The 11939-nt window shown below is 53.7% G+C and overlaps 1 protein-coding gene across 4 annotated transcripts in view; it reads right to left on the minus strand.

Moving 5' to 3' along the window:
- The window catches only part of LOC122368327 (procollagen-lysine,2-oxoglutarate 5-dioxygenase 1-like), a 28145-nt gene extending 16519 nt beyond the window's left edge, over positions 1-11626 (minus strand). For 2 of the 4 annotated variants that reach the window (XR_006254216.1, XM_043342159.1), the window contains exons 1-3: positions 11336-11604; positions 6094-6182; positions 180-480 (exon numbers count right to left, since the gene is read on the minus strand). Coding sequence is in view for 3 of the 4 variants with exons in the window: in XM_043342159.1 (XP_043198094.1) it covers positions 180-480; positions 6094-6182; positions 11336-11417 (472 nt within the window). In the remaining variant the exon portion in view is untranslated. Of the gene's footprint in view, positions 1-179; positions 481-6093; positions 6183-11335 lie in introns of all 4 variants that reach the window. The other 2 variants (XM_043342158.1, XM_043342160.1) reach the window with 2 other exon arrangements.
- Positions 11627-11939: the final 313 nt, after the last annotated feature.

The following is an 11939-nucleotide window of genomic DNA, read 5'->3' on the forward strand; positions in this document are numbered from 1 at the left end:
TATGATGAACAAAATATACTACAAAGTTGGCGTTGGAAAGTAGTAAAGCACTGCCAAATGCGATAAAGTTTACATAAAGGTGGATTAAAACAACAGAGCCAACAAAATGCAACACTAACAGCTGTTCACGCCCCACCCATTACCACATACAGCGCGCCTTACGCGGCCACGCGGCGTACCTCCCGAGTTGAGGTAGGGTTTGCCCTTCTCGGGCACCGGGTACTCGGAGGCCAGCGTGGCGTCCGGCCAGCAGAATCCCTCGGTCGAGAACACCACGCGTGCCTTCAGCGCCAAGAACGCCGCCACGATCTGAGAGGCCGGCGCGTTGATGACCACATCGTAGGCGTCGGTGAACATGATGATCTTGTTCTTGTCGTCCTTGTACTTGGCCAGCTCGGCCTTGAGGATGTTGATCTTGTGTCCGCCGCCGGCGAACCGCTTCACGTCCCCGCCGCGCCACTCCTCGCCCATACCGAGCACCTACGGCGGAAGGTCCAGGTCAGTGGATTCAGAGGTCAGTGGCGCCACACACACACAGGTCAGAGTGGAGAGGAACGGCACCATACGGTACCAGTCAGCGGACACAGGGGTCAGTAGCGCCACTTCTTACCCATACCGAGCACCTGCGGCGGACGGCATCAGTCCGTGGATTCAGAGGTCAGTGGCACCACACTTCACAGGCTAGATAAGCAGAGGTTAGAGGCACGGAACTCTGGACTCAGCTGATCAGCACAGTCCACCTTCTCCCCGGGTGACGTGAGCACTAAAATTTGGAGCTTTTTGCTATTTCAAGCTGGTAAAAAATAATATTCAAATGATGAACCCGTCAATAACGGCTCCACTTTGAGCGATAACACGGGCCCGGTACCGGTGTGAGATCACAGGATGACCGGATACCAGCTGCCGGATGAGGGGGAGGAGGGGAGGAGGGGGAGGAGCGGGCGTCCTGACCAGAGGCCAGTTTTACCTAAAAATACCAGCCGGCCGCCGAAATAAAATATCCAGCCGAAAAAATAGACGCCACACAGCCACGAGTTTCACCAACAAAAAATTCCAGCCGACTTCGGACGGAAATTATTTGTCGCCGGTAGTCAGCTGATATTCTGTTACGATATCAAATTACGATATGTCAAGGAGATTAATAAATCATTTAAAGCATGTTTTCAATCAAATTGAAGCGTGATTTCTAATGCAAATGCTATATACATTTCGAAATATTATTATCGTAAATTATTACATTATTTTCAAGAGTAATAACAACAAAGTAGAGCATTATAAACTTTCATATCTATATTAACATTCTGGTGCCCAGCAAAAGCCAATCAATACAAAACTACCAAATTGTAAACGTAGGTACGTCATTCATAAAGGTGACGTAAGGAAGCTTGCATTTAAGGCAAATTTAAGATGGATCTTTTTTCCTGTCAGCCTATTATATTAATTTTTACAATACCTTCAACTTGCTATGTACCTTTTTGTCTGTTTTTTAGTCGCACCTTGTAGAAAATCATCGTGTAGACCGAGAACGCAATGTGTGGACCTCCACCTATGAGGTGGGGACTAGATGGGACCACTCCAGTGGCAGCGGAACACCTTCAATTAAGGGGGCACTGCCGACTTTTGGTCCCATTCTTTCCATGCAACGCCCATAGGGCTTATATAAAAATGTCAAAATCAAAGGGGGGCACGGTGCCCCGGTGCCCTACCCGTTCCGCCGCCTATGAGTCCCGCTCCCGACAGATCCGGGAGCCGCACCTCTTTCCTAGCTTTCAAAAGAGCGGCAAAGAAGCGGTCAACATTGCTCCCAGAGACGCCACCTGAAGCTGGACGGACGACGGACAATTCCGCAGCCGAGCGATTGAACTGCGGTGCTACGAGGCGGCTTCGCGTGCACAGCACTGCATTAGCACCTTCTAGCGGGAGTAAGAGGGCTAACGAACTCGCCAAGGCCTATATAAAGCATTGTGCCAAGGCGAGTGTCTTACCTTAGGAAAATACCTACCTAGATTAACTGCTACACCGCGGTCATTGCAGGGCTGAGGGTGGTCGCTCGCTCCGCTTCGGCGAGGTGGAGGTCAGACTGCCCGGCTAGGTGCCTACGTGGTTTTAGCCGATATGCAGGCCCCGTTTGCCGGGCCCGGTCGAGAAGAAGGAACGCCACACAGCAAAGAATATTCGCTCCCGTCCCGCTACACTGGTCCGGCTCGTAAGTCGTAACAAATTAACAATACCTGCGCTAGCGTCGTCGACCGTCGTTCGACTGCGCCCAGTACCGCTCAGTGGAGAGTCCTGCCGAACTCCTCCGCGTGTGCCGAGATCATTCGTTGCGCGCGGACACAATCGTCCGACGGAGACCGCTCTGCATTATGATCGGGTGGTCACCACCTTGGTCGCCGGCTTTCACACCCAGCCGAGCCGTCTGGCTACGCCCCAAATGATCGTCTAAGCTTTTCGATTGGTTTGTAACTCGGGTCTAATATCGAAATGTTTGGGAGTTAGGACATGTTAAATCCGTGTTCATGAACAAATATACATTATGCAACTAAAACGCTTTACTTACTTTAACTTTCTAGGCTGATGACAAGGCATACACCTATTCATTGCAATATTTCTAAAATGTAAATAAATCATGAGCAATGAGCATAAAAAAACAACAGCGATCCACTAGAAGCTAGTGTGGAAATCCACTGACGTATTTCGCCTCGTACTGGCGCAGCTCGTACAGCGGCACCGGCGTCTCCCGCACCCGGCCGCCCGCCTTGCCCGCCTGCACCATCAGCCGCTGGAAATGGCTGCGCTGCCGCTCCAACATTAGCTTGACCGCCTGGCCGGCCCGGCAGATGCGCGCCGTCCGACGCACGCAGTGTACGTCTTCAACAGCGCCGGGATGTCGTACGACAAGACCGCGTCCACGGCGTCCACGTCAATACCGCGCGCTATAGCCTCGAGCACACCAGCGCGGCCATCTCAGCTAGCGCGCGCCGCCGCCGGCACGCCGGCACTACCCCACAGAACTCAGTCACGCGCGCGCCCAGCACAGACAGCGGTAGCTCCAGCTGGTGCGCCACCTCGTTCCAGTTGACCAACACGAGCGAGCGTCGCCAGTCGGGCTGTCGGAGCAAATGGTGCATCAGCAGCGGCTTCAGCGGCTGCGGCGCCACCACGTTGAACGACTCGCTCAGCTCGGCCGGCGTGGTGAACCTGCCGACGAACTGACCGGGCAGTGCGACGGCGGCGGCCGCCGTGCCGAACACCAGCAGTCGCGGCTGGAACAGCGACATTCGCTCCAGCTTCTCCGGCCTCCGGGTTCTGTGACAGGGTGGCCAAGAATGGCAGCTTCTGAAGCGGCAGGTGAGGCGCGCAGACGGCGGCGGCCGTCAGCCGGCCGGCGATGCAGGGCGGCGGGCCGTGGCGCCCGCCGCCACCCGCTCCACCGCTTTCAGCCAGCCCGTCTCGGCCATCTCGATCACCCGGTCGGCTTCGTCGATCACCAGGTAGCGCAGGTGCGGTAGCGAGAAGCCCTCGGCGCTGGTTATGTGATCCATCAGCCAGCCGGGAGTGCTCACCACGATCAGCCAGGGAGGTCGGGCCGCGCGGCCCCACCGCCACCAGTTGGCGCCCCCTCGTGCCACTGTGTCTCCACCCAGCAGCTGGACGCAGAGCGGTGTGTCGGCGTCGTACTGGCGGAACACGGCGGGCACCGAGCGGCCGGCCGGCGCCGAGACTCAGAGGTCGGCCGGTGGCAGTGGCGACTCTGCGGCCGCCAGCAGCTCGGGCAGCACGGTCACCTGCACCAGGAGCACCTGTTCCATGCCCTCGGCGGCCAGCCGGGCGCGCAGCTCGGGGCAGAGCGCCGGCAGATTGGCCGGCGCCGGCCGCCGGTCGCCAATCGGCTGCAGGTGCGCCAGCCAGTCGGGCAGCGCACGCGGTGCACGGTCTGTCGGCTCGAGCGCTCCACCTCGTCCAGCACGGTGAAGTCGTCAGCGGCGGCGTCTCCGTCCGACTCGGAAGTGTCCTCACTGTCGTTATTGGCGACGGCGGCTGCCGCTGTGCGCTCAGTCAGGTCGGCCATCACAGCAACACTCGCCGATGATTGGCGTCATCGAAACCGTCGGACGATGGTGGATTCATCACCGTTTTTGCAGCAGAGACTGGAAAAACCTCAGCAATAAACAAGGAAAAACCTTAGAACATGCCACAGCCTGCAATTGTGCATATTGTTATTATATTTCTCACATGACAGAAAATATTGGCTGCTTTATTCTAAGAACTGGCATGAAAAACATAAGCTAAAATCAAGCTAAGTGAATTATTATTGTATTTCAACATGAGACTGGGAAAAAATCCTTGTCACTGTCAACATGACCAGTGTAACGGATGAGCTGCATGAACATTTTGGCGCATGATCTGAAAACTCTGTGAGCAGAAATTTCAGCGCTGAGGTGAACAAATAACATTTTGGCCGCAATTTGCCTGGTGCCTCCACAATTTTGCAAAACTAACTCACAATACTTACAGCCAGTTTTAACATGATCCCTGCATGACTCATGTATGCAAGATACACATGCATTCAATATCAGCACAGTGCACACACAACAGTTATGGATTCATTTACATTTTACAACATTACTATTATTTTCTTTTCCTTCAATATTGGCAGCATGACTTGCTGAGCTCAGTGGCACAATCTTATGACAGCAAGTTTGTTCGGGTTCGCAACCATGCAAACTTTGCACGTTTGGCTTCAAAAACAAGCCTTTATACATTTCTTTCATGCTATTCAATTTCTTTTTTTAAATTTACTGTCATTGATCTTGAAAATCTTGCCATTTTGGTCTTAGCCATGTCAATTGCACCTTCCCTATTCCGCACAGCTCAAGTAAGTTCCACCCAAAAATAGTAGTGGTATCAGTAGTTGGTGCCTTGCATTGTCAAATGTAGCTGAATATGTGAAAACAGTGACATATTTATTTAAAATCTTGAGTCCAATGAGCCTACCCTCTCTGCCTCTCCTTCCAGCATTTGTTCAAGCACCTTCAATTTTCGAAAATGATCTTCCATCATTATTTTCCACTTCCGTGCGACTCGCACGAGCAATGAACTTGTAAGCTGACCACTAGTTAATAATGTGCTATCATCTTGCTGTTGGGTGCTTGTAGCAAAAAGATAATATAAACGAAAAAAAACTAGCACCACAACACCAAACACCAGTCTTGTTGGTTCCTTTTGGTCCTGCCTGGTGACAAAGGCTCTTTCTTTACGCAATATCATCAGTATTCCTCTTCTAATCTTGAAGCCCAGATGCTTTACAAATTGGCCATGAATGATACTAAATTATTATATCAACTGGGAAGCGCAAATCACGATAATTAGTAACAAATGAGGCCAATTGTTCCAACACGACACCAAAAAAATAGACGGGGTCGCCCGTCTATTTTTTGGGCTGTTTTTCTACAAATAATGGCGCAAAATAACACTCCATTAATGCCGCATTTGCCGTTGGTGAAACTCATTGGCTATTTTTCTGGCTGATATTTTTTTCACGCCGGCGGATATTTTTTCGCCTGGTTGGTGAAACTCGTCGGCTGGTTTTTGACAGAAAAATTGCGCCGGGCTGCTATTTTTCTGTTGGTAAAACTGGCCTCTGGTCACTGAATAAACACGTCAGCCCCAGCGTAACGCCCGTCTCGCCATGCTAGCAGCCGCACTGTAAACACGACATACCGGAACTAGTCAGAGTCCAGTGAGCCCGTAAAAAATAACGAAGCCAGGGTTCGTGAGCCAGCACATATGTGGCTCAGAGCCCTGTGAGCTAGTCCACAGCCTACAGTGTCCACTGGAACTCCAGCTCCAAATCTGTGAGCCAGCACGTATCACTTGCTCCGTGCCCCAGCCCATATTTCATCTTCGTGAGTCAGCTGAGTCAGCGCATGACTCAAAGTCCCGTAAGACAGTCCCTTAGTTCAGAAACCCCGCAGACAACATTGCGCAGACACGTTGGTAACGTGCAGAGTGCAACTGCGGATAACCCTCATTCAATAACAGCAGCGGAGATGCTAGGCGGCGGGCTAATCAACCATATTCACAGCCTACCTTGACGGGGATGTCGTACTGTTTCGCTGAGCGGGCGTAGCGTTTGAATCCATCTGTCTCGTCGGTGGCGACTGTGATTGCCAGAAAATCTGCGGACAAAGACGGAAGGCGGATAATTTAATTACCGTGCGGATAATTACCCAGCGGACGGAAATCGAACGGTGGTCAGGGAGCGTCCTTACAGCAGTAGCTGTCACTGAGCGGTGACAGAACAGGTGGTGACACGGGAGACAGGGGACGGCGCTATAAAACCATTCGGGAACAGTGGTGGTGCGGGAAACAAGCGATGGCGTTTTACGGCGAGTCAAACCGGACGGTGAAGGCACGGATAAACCATAAAAGGGATTTGGGGTGGGGACCAGATCAGCGATGCAACAAACCGTGCCCTTCTAGCAACTCTAAACATGTACAAGCAGAACACGGATCTGATAACAGAGAAATGTCGCCTGGCCGGTTGTGGACGGCACATCACAGGGAGAGGCTGGGAGCTAGAGTAAGCCCAGAGATAGAGCAGCCAGGCGGGTGATCAGACTAGGCAGGAGACGAGATATGAGCTGGATGACTCGGCCGAGCAATCGTTTAACGGCAGGCTGACTCCACTGTTCAAAAATAATGCTCCAAACCAGTTTTGGGTGCAGTTTTGAAGCTCTCTTGTAAGCACGGAGAAGCGCTCACGGAAAAGGCGCTCGGCAGAGGAGCATTGTTTCGTTAGCGACCATCAAAATGTTTTAAATAGCACTCGAGCCTGGCGTTGTTGGTACATGACATGGAAGCAGTCAAAAAGACGATTTTAGACGGCGAGGCGAGACGTGCTCCCAGGAACAAAATCATTTTTGAGACTGGCGATCCGCATTCAGCCCCTTATCTCAACCTGTTTAATACATGGGACTTGGGAGTACTTGGATCCTCTTCTTCTTGTCGCCGCTCTGTGTTCTTTGAGGTCATAGCCCGCTTTTTGGGTGCCGACTCGTACCAGGCCATCGCCTCGGTGCCTGCAGCTACCCTCTCCCCGTCGGACACGGCATCCAGCGTTCAGGACACCGCAGCCCGCAGCACCAAGCCCGCTCATGCAGCACAGGGCCGGAGTATCCGTCTACTCGAACGCCGGCTGTTCAAACACGTCTGGTGGAGAGCCGGACGTCCCACTAAAACCGTGTCATCGGGATTATTATATAAACACAGCCCAGACGGGATGAGTTCATAACAGAGCAGCTTTCGCTAACCACCGAAACCGCATTGCAGTAAATTTGAGCTGAAAATCCAACGGCTGATGTTCGATACAACTGACGTTAAGTGAACAAGAAGGATGCCAGCACTGTCTGTCAGCACAGCACAGCACTGTCCTTTACACTCTATTTGCTCGGGCCACTATACAGGTAAAGTTTGCATACACCGACTGGACACCTTGACGAGCAATTGGTGAACGCAGGTGTCTCGGTCGTTATCCGCGAAATCATGAAAAGCTCATTGTTTCGGACTTCAGCAAATACTTATGTGTTTCATCGTTCAAAACTCAGACAAGTAACGTAATCCCACAGCTACACAGTGCACACAGCGACAAGCGCTCAGCGACCGTGTTTGAAAAGTGTGGAAAACCGGCAGCTCCATTCTGTCCCGCCGGTGCAGTGACTCCAGTGAGACGTGAGACGGCGGCGGCGGCGGTAGCGGCGGCTGTGCCGCGGGCAGCGGCGGCGGTCACCGACCGACGCCGGCGGCTGACGTAACGCACCAGCTGGCCGCAGCGGCGCCCGCCGCCCCGCACGGCCCTACACGTGGGCGGGTGTCGGTCCATAGTCGTGGAAGGGTAGGCCGCTGCAGGGCAAACACCGCAGATGTCGGTCGGCTGGAGGGGAGGGATGGCCGGCCAGAGGGGAGGGGAGGGGACGTGTCGTTCGCACGGAGTCACCGAGCCGCGCGGGCGGACGTTGACTCGAGATGCCTGAGCCTGACGCAATCACATGCGGTGGACGGAATACGTTGGGCTGTGGATGTTGCCACTGGCCACTGGGCAGGGTTGTAGAGGGGAGGTAGACGGAAAACGTGAACGTGAAAACGGAGGGGCGGTTTCATGTTGGGCGATGGCCGATGGATGCAGAGATCCGAGTCTGCTATCTGTATCTCCATTATTTCCACGACGCGACGGATCACGATGCATGCTTTCAGCCGCCGGCCTCCAGCCAGCCAGCCAGCCACCCAAGCATCCAGTCACCCAGCCGAGCAGAGGAAGTCATCCAGCGTTAAGCGGCTCTCCAGACGTGTTCCCTAGTTGAGCTGGGCCGGACCGGTCGTACCGAGCAGACGTGGCAAACAGCCACCGCCACAGAGACAGTTATCAGGCGGTGGATCCTGATACCGGCACCGGCCGGCCGGAGAAGAGTCGCCCCACCGGACCAGCTCCGTGTTTTGAGTGTTGCAGTCTGATGACATCAGCAAGTGCAGGTTCGGCGATCCGGTTTGGGTCTAACGAGACGGCCGTGACGGCAGACGGGTGTCAGACCTTGGTCAGAGCGAGCAACCGAGAGATGGCCAGGCGTCCGTGGTTCGTACTCCGTACCATCGCCGGCGTCCGGCACTCCCCTATTGATTCCAATTGGATTCAACATTCATCGTGCGCAACAATGGTAGATTTACCGGGTAGAGCGCTGTAGCGGTAGTGGCTTTACCCGAACTATAGAAGTATAATGATTAATTGACTCAAACCGGGCGTTGTACGCATTGATTAATTAACCTCCACTGGATCCCGCAACGTAGATTGACCCGAGCCGCATTATGTCGTGGTGAATTGGCCGTGACTGGTCAGACAGGCAATGTCTTGCGTAGATTTCTTATTCGAATTCGACAATAGTACCGAAAAGGCACCGAAGGCAGCAACTATACCTGCCACCCACCGCCAACCGTACCAGAGCCGGAAATGGTCCCGCTGCTAGTAATGGTACCGGAAAACACTGATACCGGTTCCGATACTTGTTCCGGTTCAATAAAGGTGGAAGACCCGTACAATATTCCTTGATTGGCCGTCCAGCCGTTGATCCACATGACTTCATGCACTCCGGTCCGGGTAACCCGCTCATCACGTCCCAGCCGGCCGCTCCGGACGGCCCAGCTCGGACCCGTCCCCGCTCTCAGGGGGGGGGGGGGGCGGTCACTGGTCAGTCAGTGGTCACCGGACCGGTTCAGCAAATCAGCAGCCGCTCCGGTCGGCCCGGCCCCGGCCGTCACCGGCGCCTCTGCTCGACACCGCGGTCACCGGAGCCCCTCATTCACCTATGCCGGACAGTGGTCATACATTGGACGGCCGGGCTCCGAGCTGAATCGATTTCACACACTTTGGGCCAAACATAACGGATAGTCATGCCACCGGGCCACAGGTCGACGGTCAGTGTACCGCTCCGTGTCATAGGTCAGTGCCCGGTGTACAGTCGAACGTCAAAGGCTGGCAGTCGGCGTACCGCTCCAGGTCACAGGCCAACAGCAGTGGTGTACCGCTGTGTCACGGAACTACAGCTGCCTCAATGGCAAGGTCAGGTGTCCGCCCATCAGTACCTCACGTCCAGCCATTGAAGCCGATACTCCACCGGTGCTCCTGCCGAGTCGCGCGGCGTCGAAATCCGACCCACGTACAGGTGTCATACGACACCAGTCGAGACGGCGGGGACGGCCATACGCCGCCACAGGCGTCGGCACTGCGGTACACATCATCATCAGACTGGGCGGGCAATCGACTCAAATGCCCGAAAGGAAAACAGCAGTAGACAAGGTGCAGCGTTCATGTAACTGCTCAGCGATTGTGTTCCTACTTTTTACGTCTTTACTACCACAACATCGAAGCGCACGCGACCTTCCTTATAGTAATAGAGCATGACATAAAAACCAGAAAAGCCACTTTGATAGTAGATCAGCCGTGACACCATGACACCTGTTTCCTGATACGGCTCCTGAATGACATAACTCTCCGGGGACACCATGGCCGTGAAAGTTTACGGCGGTATTCAAGCCAAGACATTGATGAGATATCGATCTAAGATGCCTCACTATGTAAAGTTAACCGCTTCAAAGTACTGACCGCGCCCCACGTCACTATACAAGTTTGACGAGCGTCGAACAACACCAAATGCTAAGGAATATAAGCTCAGTCCATCTTGATCCCTTGAAGCAGACGGATCTTATCCGTACCTACCGACAGGCAACACATTGCAAATGTTGCGGGCCCTTTTAGTTAAGCTTGGTCAGTCAGTGACTCAGTAGCCACCAATCCGTTGACGAGTTTTCTATTTTTTCCCCGACGATGGCTCCTTTGGCTCCCAATTATCAGCATGCATCATGCATGTGCATTGTGCAATATGCGCATGTTAAGGACTGATGAGGACTCGGCGCCTCCCGACCCGGCCCGGTCGATGAACTTCAGACGGCCGGCCGGCCGAGCCGGCACGGTCGCGGCGGAACGTCCTAACGGTCTGCCGTCTGCCGCGGAGACGGTCGGGAGGGGCAGGCGCGGATACAAGGGGGGGCCATGGGGGCCATGCCCCCCCCCCCTTGGCCGATTTTTTTCAAAAATAAAATAAAAAGTTAAAAAGTTAAAAAGCTGAAAAGGGGGCCTCCTGAAAATAAAGTGGCCGAAATCCGATGAGTTTTTTTTTTTTAACCTACCCACTTAGTTATTTCTTAGAAGACTAGCTGAGAAGACTTCTTTGTTAGAAGATTGGTAAAGCTTTTCATAACTTGGAGGTCTCTTATACTCACAGAGATGACCACTTTTACAGGGCCTCCTAACCTGCACAGAGGGCCTCCAAGCCTGCACAGATGTTGAGATGTTGCCTGAACAGCTAGATAAGCTCAATAGACGCAGTTTTTTTTTGGGGGGGGGGCCCAACAAGTGGGAAGATGGGGCCTCCAACAGGTGGGATTATGGGGGGGGGGGGCCTCCTGGTTTCTAATGGCCCCTCCCTTGGAGATTTTCTGGATCCGCCCCTGGGGAGGGGAGACGCACCGCCACCGGCCGCCGAGCCGACAACACTGCAGCCAGCCGTCATCACTCACCCACACATGACCACCACGGTAATACGGCTGCAGTACAGCATCGTCATGAGATGCAGTCACCTGAACGTCAATACAGCCACGCTGCCTTTTGTGAACTTGTCCCGCCAACAGGCGACCCGTGCGTGTGTGATCGGAACAACACACCACACCCAATGTAGAAATGTAAAGAAATGCATGCACTATCATCAAATGTCCCAGCACCTACCGTGCTCATCTGACGATGTTGAAGAACTGGCAGACAGGAAAAAGCACAAAACAGTAATAGCTAGCACTTCCGTTGCTCTCATCTTGCTCCCGTCGATCTTGAACCACTTTTGCAAAGTCTTGTCGACTCACCGAGGCCACGGCCCTTTGTCTTGTGCCAGTTTAGCTTCAGCGACCGTCTAACCGACAGAAATCACAGCACCACTCTGTAAAACAACCTCACCGTCGCTGACAACCCGCCGACGCCGACGCCACTCGGCCGAAAAGTGAGCCAGAGTTCGGAGACGCTGCGCCAGAAACGGTCACCCGATAGGCGGGCGTCAGCTGATTGTAAACAAAGCAGCTAGCGACATCAGGCGGCCGGGACAGGAACTACTACTTCGGCCCCCGGTCGATGATCCCGGAAGAAATAGAGCAGCCAGTTTTCTTCTAAACGAAACCCGGACAGTATGGATAGCATGGTATGGAAGACGCAATAAAGTTTGGGGTAATTATCAGTTACATGGCATTAATCTCGAGCGCCAAGCTTCGTGCGAATGTTATGTCATACAGGGCTGCGGAGTCGATGGATTTACGGCGACTCCGACTCCGACTCCGACTCCGGC

This window comes from Amphibalanus amphitrite, unplaced genomic scaffold (assembly GCF_019059575.1).
Source record: "Amphibalanus amphitrite isolate SeventyFive unplaced genomic scaffold, NRLGWU_Aamphi_draft 000939F_arrow, whole genome shotgun sequence".
Classification (NCBI taxonomy): domain Eukaryota; kingdom Metazoa; phylum Arthropoda; class Thecostraca; order Balanomorpha; family Balanidae; genus Amphibalanus; species Amphibalanus amphitrite.